Below are 17,547 nucleotides of genomic sequence, written 5' to 3' on the forward strand. Positions count from 1 at the left end.
TCAATCAAAACCGTCTAACCAAGAGAAGTGGCGTAGCAGTCTAATGCACTGCATTTCAGTGCTAGAGGTGTCACTATAGACACCCTGTTTCGAATCCAGGTTGTATCACAACCAGCCGTGATTAGGAGTACCATAGGGTGGCGCACAATTGGCCATGCGTCGTCTGGGTTTGGACAGTGTAACCCGTTATTGTAAATTAGAATTAGTTCATAACTGACTTGCCTGGTTAAATAAAATAATTACAGAGCGCTGTTGAGCCTCCTACTTATGTTGACATGCCCACATATGCAGTTACCCATACCATAGATTTGAGGAGATAGGAAACGGCATTGGAATCGTATTTTCCCATGCGTCGTCAATGGACTGCGCGATGTGTTCTGGGCGATGCTGGGACAAGGGGAGCTCTCCTTCGATGAGTGTATGGGAGTCAATTGGGCGCTAGCTCAAAAACCCAAAATAAGCATGAATTTCGTCGACAAGAAGTACATAAGAAACATTTTCAAAGATGTGATATAATTAATTTATCTCTATAATATCGTAAAGCTTTGTAAATCGTGACATTACATACTTTCGAGGAAAATGGGCAGGTTCCTCGACTCCTAACTTTTTTTTTTTTAAATATTTTTTATTAACAACAAATCAATACAGAAAGTTCATAAGGGAACACAAGTATATATATATTATAAACAATGGACAATCGAGCTAGGGACATACATACATACATACACTTACAATTCTAACAGTTTTTTTTAGTAGAGTATTTAACTGTCATAAAATACAGTTCAATTTCTTTTTGTAAGCTAAGAATGTGATGTGTTTTTTTGTTTGTAAATTTACATTTGTGTCTATGAAATTTGGCCAAAAGAATAATGCAATTAATTACATAAAAATGTTTCAGTTTATTTCTATCATATGTAAAGAATCCAAGCAGTACATCTCTCCACAATAGTGTAGAATCTTCATAAATGTGTTCAATTATAAATCTACTGATGTCTTGCCACAGTTTTCTTACATGAATACAATGCCAAAAAATATGCAACACTGTTTCTGGGTGGTCATTACCAAAGGAGCAATTTGAGTTGATGTTTTCCTTAAACTTCTTCATATAGTGGTTGGCAGGATAATATTTATGAATAATTTTAAAGGAAATTCCTTAATTTTGTTAACAAGTAGGTATGTGTGTGGCAACATCCAAACTTTTTTCCAACAGATATTATCAATAAATCCATTCCAATAAGGCATGACATAAGGTATAGATAGATACAACATCCTGCTGAAACAAAGTTCGTATCGCTCTGTTGTTGAATGGACCAAAAGAGAAACCAATCTTTCCTACTGATGAGTCAACAGGGTCAATAGAAGGTAGGCTCTGAGGGTCAGGTCTTGACATGTTCCTGAATAACAGAGCAACACCTGAGGGAATGGCGTCTAAAACAATTGCAAAATCTTTAGGTGTTACAAAGACCTTGTAAAGTGATAAGAATTCCTTATAACTGAGTAAAAGACCCTCTGCATTTACCAGATGCATTTACCTGCATTTACCAGGTGCCATTTACTCTCTCGTGTTGGTTCCGGTGTCCAATAGAGTTAACACTCTTTCCACGCTGTGAGCAGGGGTAGGGCTTCTCCCCTGTGTGTATTCTCTCATGCCGTTTCTCACCAATAGGATATTATTTCGGAACCAATATTCTAAAAACAAAGAAGTATTTTTATACAATATATCCCGATTATTCCATATATAATATCTGTGTGGAGAAAAATTGTGTTTATAAATTAAGGACCATGACAAGAAAACCTACTGATGAAAAGCAGAAAGTTTCACTGGAATTTTGTCAATATTATAATTGCAAAACAACATGAAGTTAAGGCCACCAAAAGTAGAGAGGACATGATGAGGAATAAAATTCCAGATAGAAGTGGGTCTTCTTAGGAATTGTTTTATCCAATTGATGTTAAAAGTATTGTTTAAAGTAGTAAAGTCCATAAAATTCAGTCCACCATTCTCATAAGTGTTCATTACAACAGTTGTTCTAATGTAATGGGTACGGTTTCTCCAAAGAAAGTTGAAAAGCATCTGGTCTATCTCCTTGCTTATTTTACCGTCAAGATATAAAGATAGAGCGCCATATGTTAGTCTAGAGATACCTTCAGCCTTGGTTATTAGGACTCTACCTTTTAAAGATAAGTCCCTCTGTAGCCATTGATTTAGCTTCTTCTGTTTTTTTTTTTATAAGAGTGTATACATTTTGTACGCCTCTAGACTTTTGATCCTTTGTAATTGTTATGCCTAAATATGTAAGTTCTTCTTTTACTGGAATACCATAATATGAATGTGTCACACGAGTTCACATTTATTAATGTTAAGATATAGACCAGACGCTTTGGGAAAGGATTTTATCATATTGATCGATATGGGAATTTGGTTAGTGTCTTTCAGAAAAAGTGTAGTATCATCAGCCAGCTGGCTTGTAATAATTTCTTTACCAGCAATGGAAATACCTTGTACGGGACTATTATTTCAAGAATTTGCAAGAAGTTGGGTGGTACGGAGAGATAGGACAACCTTGCCTAATTCCTCTCTTTAACTCAAATCTAGGTGAGGTGCCATATTTCAATTTGATAGAGCTGTTACCATTTGCATAGAGAGTCTTAATAGCCTTACAGAAAGCCAAGTCTCCAAAGAGAGTGGAAGAGAAACTGATGCTCTACTGTGTCAAATGCTTTATAAAAATATAAAATAATATGAAGCTATCCGGTTATTAGGTCTGAGTAATCAAGTATGTCTAATACTAGTCTGACATTGTTAGAAATCTGTCTGTTCCTCATGAAGCCAAATTGTGTTTCATCAATGATTGCATCCAGGACTTCTTTAATGATTTTTGCAAGTAGTAATATCTTGTAGTCATTATTAGGACGACAAATTCGACGTCAGTTATCGATGAGCAGCACTTATTTTTTAGACTTTAGGTATCAGTGTTATTAACCCCTGACTCATTGTAGGAGGGAGAACATTGTTTTTAATACTCTCCAAAACACTCACCTCGACTCATACCCTGACTTGGAGACAGAATTGCGTGACGCAGCATGACAATGTGAACTCGATTGGTCGAAAGTCTGCTGTGTGACGCTTTATTCGTTCCATTCATTGCCCAATGGGATTCCTATCTCCTATTTTCTCTATACATACTTGCGAGCAATCGCCATTTCAAAATACCGAAGCTTTATTGCGCTGTTTAGTTTGTTCATCGACGGAGTTTAAATAAAGAGCCGGATTATTTGAATAACAGTCAAGGTAAAGAGAACGAGGAGTTGTTTTCTGGTCAGTTTATTTAGTAGTTGCTTATCGTTTCCTTCTGACATTTCGTGACCTAATTCCACTGTCCTCAAAGCTAGCTTTTGATGCTAGCAGGGCTAGGTTCAGGTTGTAGCATGGTCTACATCAGAGTAAAAAACAAATGTTGGTGAGCTAATGTTAGTTAGCTACTTTTCTGTTTGTCTGCAATATTTTCACATCAGATTACTCTGAACAAGTAGGTAACTTTATCTAGTTACGTTACCTATTAGAGGTTATAGGCTATCCAGATAGCAAGGTCATTTGCCATCTCCCTCGTTGCATAACACAATGTACATACTTTTTTTATTGATGATTACATCACAACACTGCTTAGTGTTTTCCTCTACACATCAAATAAATTCCACTGGAGCTGATGATTTGATGCATAATTCCATGTGCCTTCTGCAACATGGGTTTAAAAACAAGAACAGACTCACCCTCCCTGCCACACACACACACACCAGAGCTATGACCAGTACAGCGTGAATGTTATTTCTTAAGGCTTTATTTGCAATAATCATACTGTGTGGTTGTTTCATAAAACATGGGTAAAAAATATATTTCACCACTCTAAATCTCTAAATGATTCAAATGTAACCAAGATTGCCAGTCGCCATTACCATGTTTCCTCATTCCCCATACCTGTGCAGATAGACTGGTTGTGATGGAGCTGCCCAACTACAGCAGGCAGCTGATGCAGCAGCTCCGCGCCCTGAGGAAGGAGAGTCAGTTCTGTGACTGCTCTATTCTGGTGGGGGACACACCCCATCGTGCCCACAAACTGGTGCTGGCTGCCTCCAGTTTGCTCTTTAGGTTGTTCAAGGAATCATTCATTTCAATCAAACAGCTTTGTCGCTTATACTGTCCAATTAAATGGCACTGTCCTCATTTATGAAAAGTTCCTAGCCTACAGTACACACATTGTGATTTATAAACATTGCATAGCCTACATACACTCACAACTTCCCTCTGTTCTGTCTCAGGTCCCTGCTGGAGGGCTCGGACAGCATCTCCATCGACACGGCTGTGGTGTCGTCCCAGGAGTTCTCCTGCCTGCTGGACATGGTGTACACCGGAAAGCTGCCCCCAGGGAAACACAACTTCACCCGCATCATTGCCGCCGCAGACAGCCTGCAGATGTTTGACGTAGCTGTGGGCTGCAAGAACATTCTCACCAACCTGATGAATCAGTCGACGACCACCACACACACTACACAACCAGCCTCACCTACCCCACCACCCGCCATCACCACCCAACCACAGCTCCAGAGCCAGGAGGCCGAGCACACAGCTTCCCCAGAGACAGCTGTACCTAGCATAAGAGAGGATGGTATGAAGATTGGCCCCTCTGGAGCCCAGGGGAAGGAAAAGGTGGAAGAGGCAGGTTTGGAGAGTGAAGTGACCACAGCAGCCACACGGAGCGAGCCAATGAATGTGAAAGAGGAGAGGAAAGAGAAGGATGGGCCACCATCTAAAAGAGCTCGCCTTCAACTTTCAGAGAGCACAGGTGGGTTTGAATTCAAATAGGCTCATTGTGATGTTTTGTTACTGTTATGTCCTGATTTATTTTGATTAATTCTGTTATGATGCTTCTGTGAGTGAGGTGACATGTCAACTAAGATTGTATTTCCTGGTTGCAGCTGACGTGGACCCCATGTCCCAGGGAGGAGTCAAGATGGATACAGAGGTGGTGGATGTGCGGCAGTGGCTCAGAGCACTGCAGACCTGGGACGGCATTTCCACTGAGGAGAGACAGGTGAGACTTTGTATGGAAGACAGTGCCCACTGGGCGCACTACATCATTTCAATGTGGATAATTGGGTAATATTTGGTCGAGAGGTTGATTAATGGGATTACAACTATATTCACACACTCAAAAAGACAGCCAAAAGTCAGTTGAATTTCTAATGTGTTATCACTATTTTTTTATTTCACCTTTATTTAACCAGGTAGGCTAGTTGAGAACAAGTTCTCATTTGCAACTGCGACCTGGCCAAGATAAAGCATAGCAGTGTGAACAGACAACACAGAGTTACACATGGAGTAAACAATTAACAAGTCAATAACACAGTAGAAAAAAAGGGGAGTCTATATACAATGTGTGCAAAAGGCATGAGGAGGTAGGCGAATAATTACAATATTGCAGATTAACACTGGAGTGATAAATGATCAGATGATCATGTACAGGTAGAGATATTGGTGTGCAAAAGAGCAGAAAAGTAAATAAATAAAAACTGTGGGGATGAGGTAGGTGAAAATGGGTGGGCTATTTACCAATAGATTATGTACAGCTGCAGCGATCGGTTAGCTGCTCAGATAGCTGATGTTTGAAGTTGGTGAGGGAGATAAAAGTCTCCAACTTCAGCGATTTTTGCAATTCGTTCCAGTCACAGGCAGCAGAGTACTGGAACGAAAGGCGGCCGAATGAGGTGTTGGCTTTAGGGATGATCAGTGAGATACACCTGCTGGAGCGCGTGGTACGGATGGGTGTTGCCATCGTGACCAGTGAACTGAGATAAGGCGGAGCTTTACCTAGCATGGCCTTGTCGATGACCTGGCGACGAATATGTAGCGAGGGCCAGCCGACTAGAGCATACAAGTCGCAGTGGTGGGTAGTATAAGGTGCTTTAGTGACAAAACGGATGGCACTGTGATAAACTGCATCCAGTTTGCTGAGTAGAGTGTTGGAAGCAATTTTGTAGATGACATCGCTGAAGTCGAGGATCGGTAGGATAGTCAGTTTTACTAAGGTAAGCTTGGCAGCGTGAGTGAAGGAGGCTTTGTTGTGGAATAGAAAGCCGACTCTTGATTTGATTTTCGATTGGAGATGTTTGATATGGGTCTGGAAGGAGAGTTTGCAGTCTAGCCAGACACCTAGGTACTTATAGGTGTCCACATATTCAAGGTCGGAACCATCCAGTGTGGTGATGCTAGTCGGGCATGCGGGTGCAGGCAGCGATCGGTTGAAAAGCATGCATTTGGTTTTACTAGCGTTTAAGAGCAGTTGGAGGCCACGGAAGGAGTGTTGTATGGCATTGAAGCTCGTTTGGAGGTTAGATAGCACAGTGTCCAATGACGGGCCGAAAGTATATAGAATGGTGTCGTCTGCGTAGAGGTGGATCAGGGAATCGCCCGCAGCAAGACCAACATCATTGATATATACAGAGAAAAGAGTCGGCCCGAGAATTGAACCCTGTGGCACCCCATAGAGACTGCCAGAGGACCGGACAGCATGCCCTCCGATTTGACACACTGAACTCTGTCTGCAAAGTAATTGGTGAACCAGGCAAGGCAGTCATCCGAAAAACCGAGGCTACTGAGTCTGCCGATAAGAATCTGGTGATTGACAGAGTCGAAAGCCTTGGCAAGGTCGATGAAGACGGCTGCACAGTACTGTATTTTATCGATGGCAGTTATGATGTCGTTTACGAGTCAATCACCACCTTCCGGAGACACCTGAAACCCCACCTCTTTAAGGAATACCTAGGATAGGATAAAGTAATCCTTCTCACCCCCCTTAAAAGATTTAGATGCACTATTGTAAAGCGGCTGTTCCACTGGATGTCATAACGTGAATGGACCAATTTGTAAGTCTCTCTGGATTAGAGCGTCTGCTAAATGACTTAAATGTAATGTAAAATGTTAAATGTTTAGTACCTTGAGTGTGGCTGAGGTGCACCCGTGACCGGCTCGGAAACCAGATTGCATAGCGGAGAAGGTACGGTGGGATTCGAGATGGTCAGTGACCTGTTTGTTGACTTGGCTTTCGAAGACCTTAGATAGGCAGTGCAGAATAGATATAGGTCTGTAACAGTTTGGGTCCAGGGTGTCTCCCCCTTTGAAGAGGGGGATGACTGCGGCAGCTTTCCAATCCTTGGGGATCTCAGACGATATGAAAGAGAGGTTGAACAGGCTGGTAATAGGGGTTGCGAAAATGGCGGCGGATAGTTTCAGAAATAGAGGGTCCAGATTGTCAAGCCCAGCTGATTTATACGGGTCCAGGTTTTGCAGCTCTTTCAGAACATCTATTATCTGGATTTGGGTAAAGGAGAACCTGGAGAGGTTTGGGCGAGGAGCTGCGGGGGGGCCGGAGCTGTTGGCCGAGGTAGGAGTGGCTAGGCGGAAGGCATGGCCAGCCGTTGAGAAATGCTTGTTGAAGTTTTCGATAATAATGGATTTGTCGGTGGTGACCGTGTTCCCTAGCCTCAGTGCAGTGGGCAGCTGGGAGGAGGTGCTCTTGTTCTCCATGGACTTCACAGTGTCCCAGAACTTTTTGGAGTTGGAGCTACAGGATGCAAACTTCTGCCTGAAGAAGCTGGCCTTAGCTTTCCTGACTGACTGCGTGTATTGGTTCCTGACTTCCCTGAACAGTTGCATATCGCGGGGACTGTTCGATGCTATTGCAGTCCGCCACAGGATGTTTTTGTGCTGGTCGAGGGCAGTCAGGTCTGGAGTGAACCAAGGGCTGTATCTGTTCTTAGTTCTGCATTTTTTGAACGGAGCATGCTTATCTAAAATGGTGAGGAAGTTACTCTTAAAGAATGACCAGGCATCCTCAACTGACGGGATGAGGTCAATGTCCTTCCAGGATACCCGGGCCAGGTCGATTAGAAAGGCCTGCTCACAGAAGTGTTTTAGGGAGCGTTTGACAGTGATGAGGGGTGGTCGTTTGACTGCGGCACCGTAGCGGATACAGGCAATGAGGCAGTGGTCGCTGAGATCCTGGTTGAAGACAGCGGAGGTGTATTTGGAGGGCCAGTTGGTCAGGAGGACGTCTATGAGGGTGCCCTTGCTTACAGAGTTAGGGTTGTACCTGGTGGGTTCCTTGATGATTTGTGTGAGATTGAGGGCATCTAGCTTAGATTGTAGGACTGCCGGGGTGTTAAGCATATCCCAGTTTAGGCCACCTAACAGAACAAACTCTGAAGCTAGATGGGGGGCAATCAATTCACAAATGGTGTCCAGGGCACAGCTGGGAGCTGAGGGGGGTCGGTAGCAGGCGGCAACAGTGAGGGACTTATTTCTGGAGAGAGTAATTTTCAGAATTAGTAGTTCGAACTGTTTGGGTATGGACCTGGAAAGTATGACATTACTTTGCAGGCTATCTCTGCAGTAGACTGCAACTATGCTTTCAACCATCTAAAAAGCACAACCAAATTCCAATGGAAAAATAATGTCAGATGTTTGGTTTAGTTATCACCCAAATGTCTATCACTGTGCTTTCAACCATTTTAAAAGCACAAAGCGCAAATGGGAATACAATGCCAGATATTTAGTTTATTTATACAACAGATTAATGTGTTATCATCAGCAGGGCTTTGTTAAAACCCTGGATGGGAGACCAAAGAGTAGCAGTAGAAAAATCCAAACTCCAGTAGGAGGTGCTGCCCAGCCTGTTTTTTTCTTCTGATAGTGGATATAACGTTGTAGATCTGACCTTGGTTTAAAGGTACAAGGTTTGTCTATGTTGAAATTTGGTTACCATAGGTACATAATCCTGTGGTTGAAATTTAACCTTTAAAATAACAGTTTATGTTGATGACTATTTTCATATCCAATGTATTTTCCACGTAGATTCCAAGGCACAATACGTGGACAAACTATGTTGCAACAATGTTGATTCAACCAGTTTGTGCCCAGTGGGTGGTCTCTGCTATGACAGAACACACAATTCAATGCAACACTCCATTCCTTAAAACGGTGAACAAGTCTTCCTCTACTACGTTTACAGAATTATTCTCTCATGTATTGACCCTTATCTATCTCAGGTGATACTGTCCTGCAGTGAGGGGGATCCAGGGGGTCCTGCTGTGTTTCAGAGGCTCCAGAGCAGAGTGAAGGAGCAGAGGAGTCTCTCAGCCCAGACACTACTCACACTGATGGGTCTGCTTAAGGAGTTTCACCCCAATCTGGCAACCCAGCTGCATGAGCACACTCAGCAAGGAGAGGACATCAGCCAGGGAGCTACAGGTACAGAGTAGGGGAAATAAGGACACCAGCATGGTTTCAAGCTTTAGCCAACATGTTTGGCAACACAACAACAATTAAGTTGACTACAGTGTGTGAGTGGGATCCATCCATCGCTCTTCTGTTGTTTTAGACTTCATTGCAACCGATTCATTATCAAATGGTCAATCAATTAGCCTACTCAATGATTTGTTGCATCGATCCCCAGGCTCCGAGGCTGAAGAGCCGGAGGAGCAGCCCCAGTCGCCCACTACTGCAGACGCAGACACCGCCGAGGAGGAAGAAGAAGAGGAGGAGATTGAAGAGGACGGTGAGAAAGAAGGAGAAGGGGAGAGGAAGACTAGATCCAGGGCTAAGCGCTCCTCCCCCTCTCGTCCGTACTTGTGTCGCTGGTGCAGTAAGGCCTTTGGTTTTAAGTGTCGTATGGTGGCCCACACCAAGCGCTGCACCATGTCCAAGGAAGCTAGGCTGCAGTGCCCTGAGTGCCCAGAGGAGCTGCCCACATCACGGGCACTACAGCTCCACCGCAACAAGGCCCACCCAGAGTCCAAAGCCGCCAAAAAGAAACGGCCGCAGGTGTCCTGTGATATGTGTGGCAGGACCTTCGCTCACCCCTCAGGTGAGTTTGCCCGATCAGGGCTGGGAACGGATTATGTTAGTGTAGAGGACCTGCGTAGTAAAATTCTTTGCATTGAAAGGGAAGGAGCTCACTATCTTACCCATTACTAATGTATAGCAGGCCTACCGGGCCTTAACCATTCTGCAGGAGCACCTGGTGTGTTATGTGTCTCCAGTTTAATTGACTGTGTTTGTATTGCGACAGGTATGCTGTACCACAAACGCACAGAGCACTTTGAGGAGAAGCCATTTGCATGTGAGGAGTGCGGGGCCAAGTTTGGGGCCAACTCGTCTCTGAAGAACCACATGCGACTGCATACTGGAGAGAAGCCTTACCACTGCAAAAACTGTGACATGAGCTTTAGTGTGGCTGCCGCTCTGGCCTACCACACCAAGAAGAAACACTCCGAGGGTAGGACACACACACACACTCTGAAGGTCACACACTAGCACCAGATGGAAGCGCTATAACAGATCTCACATCTCAGGATTCACAAAACAATGCCAATTCTCCAAAAAACTAAATACACATGTGTTTGTGGGGTTTGTTTTTAGGTAAAATGTATTCATGTCAGTACTGCGAGGCTCTGTTTGCCCAGTCCATTGAGCTGACGCGTCACGTGCGCACACACACCGGAGACAAGCCCTACGTATGCAGGGAGTGTGGCAAAGGCTTCAGCCAGGCCAACGGGCTCTCTGCTCACCTACAGACCTCTCACAGTGAGTAGGATTCTCCTGCTTATGCTCCGAAAAAATATATATCTATATTTCAAAGTGAGTAGACACGACACCGAGGACATTTTAGAAATGTCTCTCAATCTCGCCTGGCTTTCACCCTGCTCGCACTCGCTCCCTCTCTTTCCATTTCCTCCACTCCTCCGCCCCTCTCCAGACATCTCTGAGCCTCATGACTGTCAGAAGTGTCGTCTCAGTTTCTCCACACTGGAGGACCACAGGAAGCACATCCAGGAGTGTCACCCGAAGGAGTACCACCGGTGTCCTGAGTGCAACAAGATGTTCACCAACCCCTCCCTGCTGGAGAAACACATAGCTGTCCACGCTGGGGGCAAACCATTCAGCTGCAAGCTCTGCCAGAAGTCCTACCAGGTGAGAGAGCGAGTATCCCTGTAAAAGGGAGTTTCTGGTCTATGATAACAGGGTCAAACATTTCTTTTGAACTTGATCGCTCTGAAAGACTAATAAGCCTATAGCGTACACACCTTTATATTCATCTTTTACTATTGAAAGACGAGTTGGTGGGTCTTGGCGCTTGCAACGCTAGGATAGTGGGTTCGATTCCCAGGACCACCCATGCGTAAAATATATGCACGCTAAATGGCGCGTATTATATTATTCACTGAGTGTACAAGACATTAGGAACACCTGCTCTTTCCATGACAGACTGACCAGGTGAAAGCCATGTTCCCTTATTGATGTCACTTGTTAAATCCACTTCAATCAGTGTAGATGAAGGGGAGGAGACTGGTTCAAGATGGATTTTTAAGCATGGAGACAATTGAGACATGGGTTGTGTACGTGTGCCATTCAAACGGTGAATGGGCAAGACAAAATATTTAAATGCCTTTGAACGGGGTATGGTAGTAGGTGCCGGGTGCACCGGTTTGCATCAAGAACTGCAACGCTACTGGGTCTTTCACAATCAACAGTTTCCCGTGTGTATCAAGAATGGTCCACCACCCAAAGGACATCCAGCCAACTTGATACGACTGTGGGAAGCATTGAAGTCAACATGGGCCAGCATCCCTGTGGAACGCTTTCGACACCTTGTAGAGTCCATGCCCTGACGAATTGAGGCTGTTCTGATGGCAAAAGTGTGGGGGGGTGCAACTCAATGTTAGGAAGTTGTTAATGTTTTGTACACTCAGTGTATATTACTTATCATATCTCTCCGTCCACAGCAAATGTCGGGACTGTGGTATCATAACCGTACCAACCACCCGGAAGTGTTTGCTGGTCAGACCCACCGGCAGCTCAAGTCTCTGCTGCAGTGCAGCGTGTGCTGCAAGTTCCTCCACAGTGCCAGTAGCCTGGCTAAGCACCAGAAGTCAGAGCACACAGGTGAGGACGGCCAGGGAGAGACCCAAAAAATGTCCTGGCTTCCAGGCCTATCCTGCCCCCCCCCCCTTGCTTGGGTTGCCATAGTCGCAAAATGTTTACATTTTTTTGTTATTCTCAGATTAGTGTTGTGCATCTTTGTTGTAAGGAATATACTGTTCTTGTTTTAATTTTAAATAATATATTTTTATTTTGTGTCTCCTAAAGGCATGTTTGATTCTGACGGGCTTCTGGTGGGGAATCCAGACCTGCAATCGGGTAAGAGCTGCGATAATGTTATATTTCTACATACCATAGCACTCCTAATGTACAGTACCAGTCAAAAGTTTGGACACACCTACTCATTCCAGGGTTTTGCTTTATTTTTACTATTTTCTACATTGTAGAATAATAGTGAAGTCATCAAAACTATGAAATAACACATATAGAATCATGTAGTTAACCAAAACAGTGTTGAACAAATCAAAATATATTTCAGATTCTTCAAAGTAGCCACCCTTTGCCTTGATGACAGCTTTGCACAGTCTTGGCATTCTCTCAACCCACTTCATGAGGTAGTCACCTCGATTGAATTTTAATTAACAGGTGTGCCTTGTTAATTTGTGGAATTTCTTCCTGCTTAATGCGTTTGAGCCAGTCAGTTGTGTTGTGACAAGGTAGGTTTAGTATACAGAGATAGCTCTATTTCGTAAGAGACCAAGTCCATTTAATGGCAAGAACAACACAAATAAGCAAAGAGAAACAACAGTCCATCATTACTTTAAGACATGAAGGTAAGTCAATGCGGAAAATATTCTAGTGCAGTCACAAAAACCATCGAACGCTGTGACGAAACTGGCTCTCGTGAGGACCGCCACAGGAAAGAAAGGCCCAAAGTTACCTTTCCAATCTACTATGCTTAATGAGCACAATCAAAGCAATTGGGCTAGATAACCTTCCTGCAGATTCAAAGGATAGTGCTTGTGCCACTGCTAAAATGATAACGCATATTGTAAACCTTTCTATTAGTAGTGGTACATTTCCCAAGGATCTCAAAACAGCCCAGGTGGTTCCACTCCACAAGAAGCTGTAAAACAAATGTAGGAAAATACAGGCATGTGTCACACTTCAGCACCTCAGCATACCTTCTTTATGGGATACCTTCACAAACTTCTTTATGAACTACAATCTGGCTTTAGAACAGCTCATTCCACTTATACTTGCTGTATCCACCTTTTTGATCACATTAAGCAGGAAAGTGAGAAGGAGAGCTATACAGGTAGGGTCATGTTAGATTTGCTGAAAGCTTTTGACACTGTGGACCATGATATATATGACATGTGATCCAGAGACAGGTGGCGAATCGCATCTCTGCATGTCTGGCAGACATATCAGTGTGGATGACGGATCACCACCTCAAGCTGAACCTCGGCAAGACGGAGCTGCTCTTCCTCCCGGGGAAGGACTGCCCGTTCCATGATCTCGCCATCACGGTTGACAACTCCATTGTGTCCTCCTCCCAGAGCGCTAAGAACCTTGGCGTGATCCTGGACAACACCCTGTCGTTCTCAACTAACATCAAGGCGGTGGCCCGTTCCTGTAGGTTCATGCTCTACAACATCCGCAGAGTACGACCCTGCCTCACACAGGAAGCGGCGCAGGTCCTAATCCAGGCACTTGTCATCTCCCGTCTGGATTACTGCAACTCGCTGTTGGCTGGGCTCCCTGCCTGTGCCATTAAACTCCTACAACTCATCCAGAACGCCGCAGCCCGTCTGGTGTTCAACCTTCCCAAGTTCTCTCACGTCACCCCGCTCCTCCGCTCTCTCCACTGGCTTCCAGTTGAAGCTCGCATCCGCTACAAGACCATGGTGCTTGCCTACGGAGCTGTGAAGGGAACGGCACCTCAGTACCTCCAGGCTCTGATCAGGCCCTACACCCAAACAAGGGCACTGCGTTCATCCACCTCTGGCCTGCTCGCCTCCCTACCACTGAGGAAGTACAGTTCCCCCTCAGCCCAGTCAAAACTGTTCGCTGCTCTGACTCCCCAATGGTGGAACACACTCCCTCACAACGCCAGGACAGCGGAGTCAATCACCACCTTCCGGAGACACCTGAAACCCCACCTCTTTAAGGAATACCTAGGATAGGATAAGTAATCCTTCTCACCCCCCTAAAAGATTTAGATGCACTATTGTAAAGTGGCTGTTCCACTGGATGTCATAAGGTGAATGCACCAATTTGTAAGTCGCTCTGGATAAGAGCGTCTGCTAAATGACTTAAATGTAAATGTAAATGATATTCTCCTGATGAAACTCAAATGCATGGGTCTAAATTATGTAGCAGTGAATTGGTTTAGGTCTTATCTGACCAACAGTACTCAAGTATGTAATGTTCTGTCAGAGGTCAAAGAAATATCCCGTGGAGTCTTATTTCTTATATACGTTAATGATGTGCCAGATACAGTAAAGTGCAAACTCTTGCTTTATGCTGATGATTCAGACATACTAGTATCAGGGAAGGATACAGTTTACATGGAGGAGACCCTGAGTAAGGAATTGCATTTTGTTAGAGATTGGTTGTCTGACAACAAATTGTCACTATATTTGGGAAAAACTGAATCATATTTGTTTGGAACAAAACATAGATTGCTTAGGGCTGACAAGATAATGGTAAACTGTGTAGTCAAGGAGATTGAATCTAAAACAAGTATCTTCAATCCCTTTCTGGAGACCTGATTGCTGCTCAAATTCTTTCTAAAATGGCAAACAAATTGACATTTTTATATCGTAACACTAGATATTTTAACATGAAAGTTAAGAAACTGCTTGTCTCAACCTTGATTCAGTGTCATTTTGATTATGTCTGCTCTGCTTGGTATAGTGGGCTATCAAAAAAGCTGAAAAAGAGAATGCAGGTCATGCAAAATAATGTTAGCAGGTATATGCTGAATGTTCCCCTAGGACCCACATAGGGAGGAGAGTTCCGGGAGGTGGGCTTGTTGCCTTTGGAGTCCAGAATGGACCAATTTAAACTTAATTACAGTAAAAAAAACACATTGATATGGTCTACAACCAACACAGTCACAATACCAGAGTTAGTGTTATGTCTTGTAAAATTCCAAGAGTAAACAGTACCGCAAGGAGCACATTTTTCCATACAGTCATTTGTCTAAGGAATAGCCTTCCCTTGGAGATCAAGCAAATTAAAAGTAGAAGTAGCTTTAAAAAACAGGCAAAGTTTTTCATTTGGACAAGGTTGTCTAAGTAAGAGAAACCACTCCACTGCACCTTGTGCCCCCTACTGCTGGTCAGGTGTATTTATTTGAATGATAGGTATGATGTGCAATTAATAGATTGTTTTAATGTGAAATTAATATGGTTGATTTTTAAGGTTAGGGAGAAGGGCGGGGAATAGTGCCACTTTTTAGGATGTCAATATAAATGAATGTATTTATGGTTGTTTGTAATTTTGACTTGTCTTTTAATCATTATGTGTTATTGTTTTTACCATCGAGGACCACTTTGGAAACACGTTTTAATTAATACTTTCAAGTGATATCCTCTGCGTCCACGTTGTACATTTTGTTGTATATGTCTGTGGCCCAAAATAAATTAAATTCAACTGTTCAAAGGAGGCTGCGTGAATCAGGCCTTCATGGTCAAATTGCTGCAAAGAATCCGCTACTAAAGGACACCAATAAGAAGAGACTTGCTTGGAACAAGAAACACGAGCAATGGACATTAGACCGGTGGAAATCTGTCTTTTAGTCTGATGAGTCCAAATTTGAGATTTTTGATTCCAACCGCCGTGTCTTTGTAAGACGCAGAGTAGGTGAACAGATGATCTATGTGTGGTTCCCACATGAAGCATGGAGGAGAAAGTGTGGGGGTGCTTTGCTGGTGACAATGTCAGTGATTTATTTAGAATTCAAGGTACACTTAACCAGCATGGCTACCACAGCATTCTGCAGCGATACGCCATCCCATCTATGGGACTATCATTCGTTTTTCAACAGGACAATGACCCAAAACACACCTCCAGGCTGTGTAAGAGCTATTTGACCAAGAAGGAGATTGATGGAATGCTGCACCTGGCCTCCACAATCACCCAACCTCAAGTTGGACCGCATAGTGAATGAAAAGCAGCCAACAAGTGCTCTGCAAATGTGGAAACTCATTCAAGACTGTTGGAAAAGCATTCCATGTGACTACATCATTAAGCTGGTTGAGAGAATGCCAAGATTATGCAAAGCTGTCAAGGTGGCTATTTTGAAGAATCTAAAATATATTTGGATTTGTTTAACACTTTTTGGTTACTAGATGATTCCATATGTTATTTCATAGTTTTGACATCTTAACTATTATTCTACAATGTCGACAATAGTTTTTAAAAATAAAAACCCTTGAATGAGTGTCCAAACTTTTGACTGGTACTGTACATAACAATCCGTTTTTTCTGTCTGTGTCTGCTCTCTCTCCCCTCCTATATTCTCCCATACCCAGACTTGTCAGTGGTGAAGTGCCTGTACTGTCCTGGCCTGTTCCCCAGTGAGGCTGAGATGCAGGAGCATGCCAGCACTGAGCATTTCAGCCAAGAGGGGGCAGCGTTCGGCTGTTCTCTCTGCCCGCTGGTCTGCCCCTCCCAGCTTCAGCTCCAGGAGCACTTCCTTTCCTGCCACATAGGGACAATAGAGGAGCAGGAGCAGGCTTCCACCTCTCAGATGGTAAGCCTGCGTCTTAAGTCAACCCCTACACCCTACCCCTTATCCAATCACTTCCCTACACTCAGTGAATATGTGTAATGACTCCATCTTGTCCTCTGATTTATTTAACCAGGCAAGGCAGTTCAAGGCCTTAGACCGCTACATCACTAATAAACCAAGGGCTCTATTCAATCTGCATCGCGGAAGTTCAGCTTTTACAGCGTGATTGAAATTCAAAGGCAATGTTCCTGCTTTAGCAGACTGCATTCAAGGGAAACACTGCATATGTCGGCTCAATCGGAAATGTCCTTTCCATTTCTATTGAGGAATCTGTGACTCCTCATTGAATAGAGCCCTTGTGTAATTTTCAACCATATTACTTACACCTATTCAATCTCAAAAAGGGAGTAGGGGTTGGGATGACGGGTGGTTTTGGGCTCTAGGCTCTCCTGTATTTAGTCTCTTATCTCATACAATGTAACTATGGCATGTTAGTGAAATGTGATTGACATGTCATACCTCCTATCAGGTGATTGAGACAGAGGAGGACCCCGCTGGCGTGGCGGGACAAGTGATATCTGTGGACCAATCCCAGCAGGTGTATGTTGCCCTGGGAGACACGGAGGACGGTCACTCCAGCACTGAGGTGATGGCAGTCAGCATGGAGGATTTGTTGAACGGAACAGTCACTTTCATTTGTGGGGAGGGCCAGTGACCCCTAACCTCTAGTTTCTACTTCCTGGTGAAGTATGAACTGTCCTAGCAACATTGGGCAGCTTGGAATGAATAAAATTAACTTATGCTACACCAAGGGACACTGGTTTTGTATCCTGTTTGATTTGTAAATATTGAGATGTGAAAGTGTGTA

At 43.9% G+C, this 17,547-nt stretch overlaps 1 protein-coding gene across 2 annotated transcripts; it reads left to right on the forward strand.

The window, feature by feature from the left end:
* The first annotated feature begins 3,152 nt into the window (after positions 1 to 3,152).
* zbtb40 (zinc finger and BTB domain containing 40) lies at positions 3,153 to 17,494 on the forward strand. Of its 2 annotated transcripts, none has more exons than XM_035778385.2 (13): positions 3,153 to 3,292; positions 3,985 to 4,147; positions 4,318 to 4,841; positions 4,975 to 5,090; positions 9,103 to 9,304; positions 9,510 to 9,920; positions 10,125 to 10,331; positions 10,475 to 10,639; positions 10,812 to 11,026; positions 11,839 to 11,998; positions 12,203 to 12,253; positions 16,480 to 16,700; positions 17,209 to 17,494. In XM_035778385.2, exons 2-13 carry the CDS (start codon positions 3,999 to 4,001, stop codon positions 17,392 to 17,394), a joined length of 2,607 nt encoding a protein of 868 aa, XP_035634278.1. In that variant the 5' UTR covers positions 3,153 to 3,292; positions 3,985 to 3,998; the 3' UTR covers positions 17,395 to 17,494. The 2 variants fall into 2 exon arrangements, with proteins under 2 accessions (XP_035634278.1, XP_035634279.1); XM_035778386.2 differs by having other exon boundaries at positions 3,220 to 3,319.
* The last annotated feature ends 53 nt before the right edge of the window (positions 17,495 to 17,547 follow it).

Source organism: Oncorhynchus keta, chromosome 10, assembly GCF_023373465.1.
Source record: "Oncorhynchus keta strain PuntledgeMale-10-30-2019 chromosome 10, Oket_V2, whole genome shotgun sequence".
In the NCBI taxonomy this organism is placed as follows: Eukaryota; Metazoa; Chordata; class Actinopteri; order Salmoniformes; family Salmonidae; genus Oncorhynchus; species Oncorhynchus keta.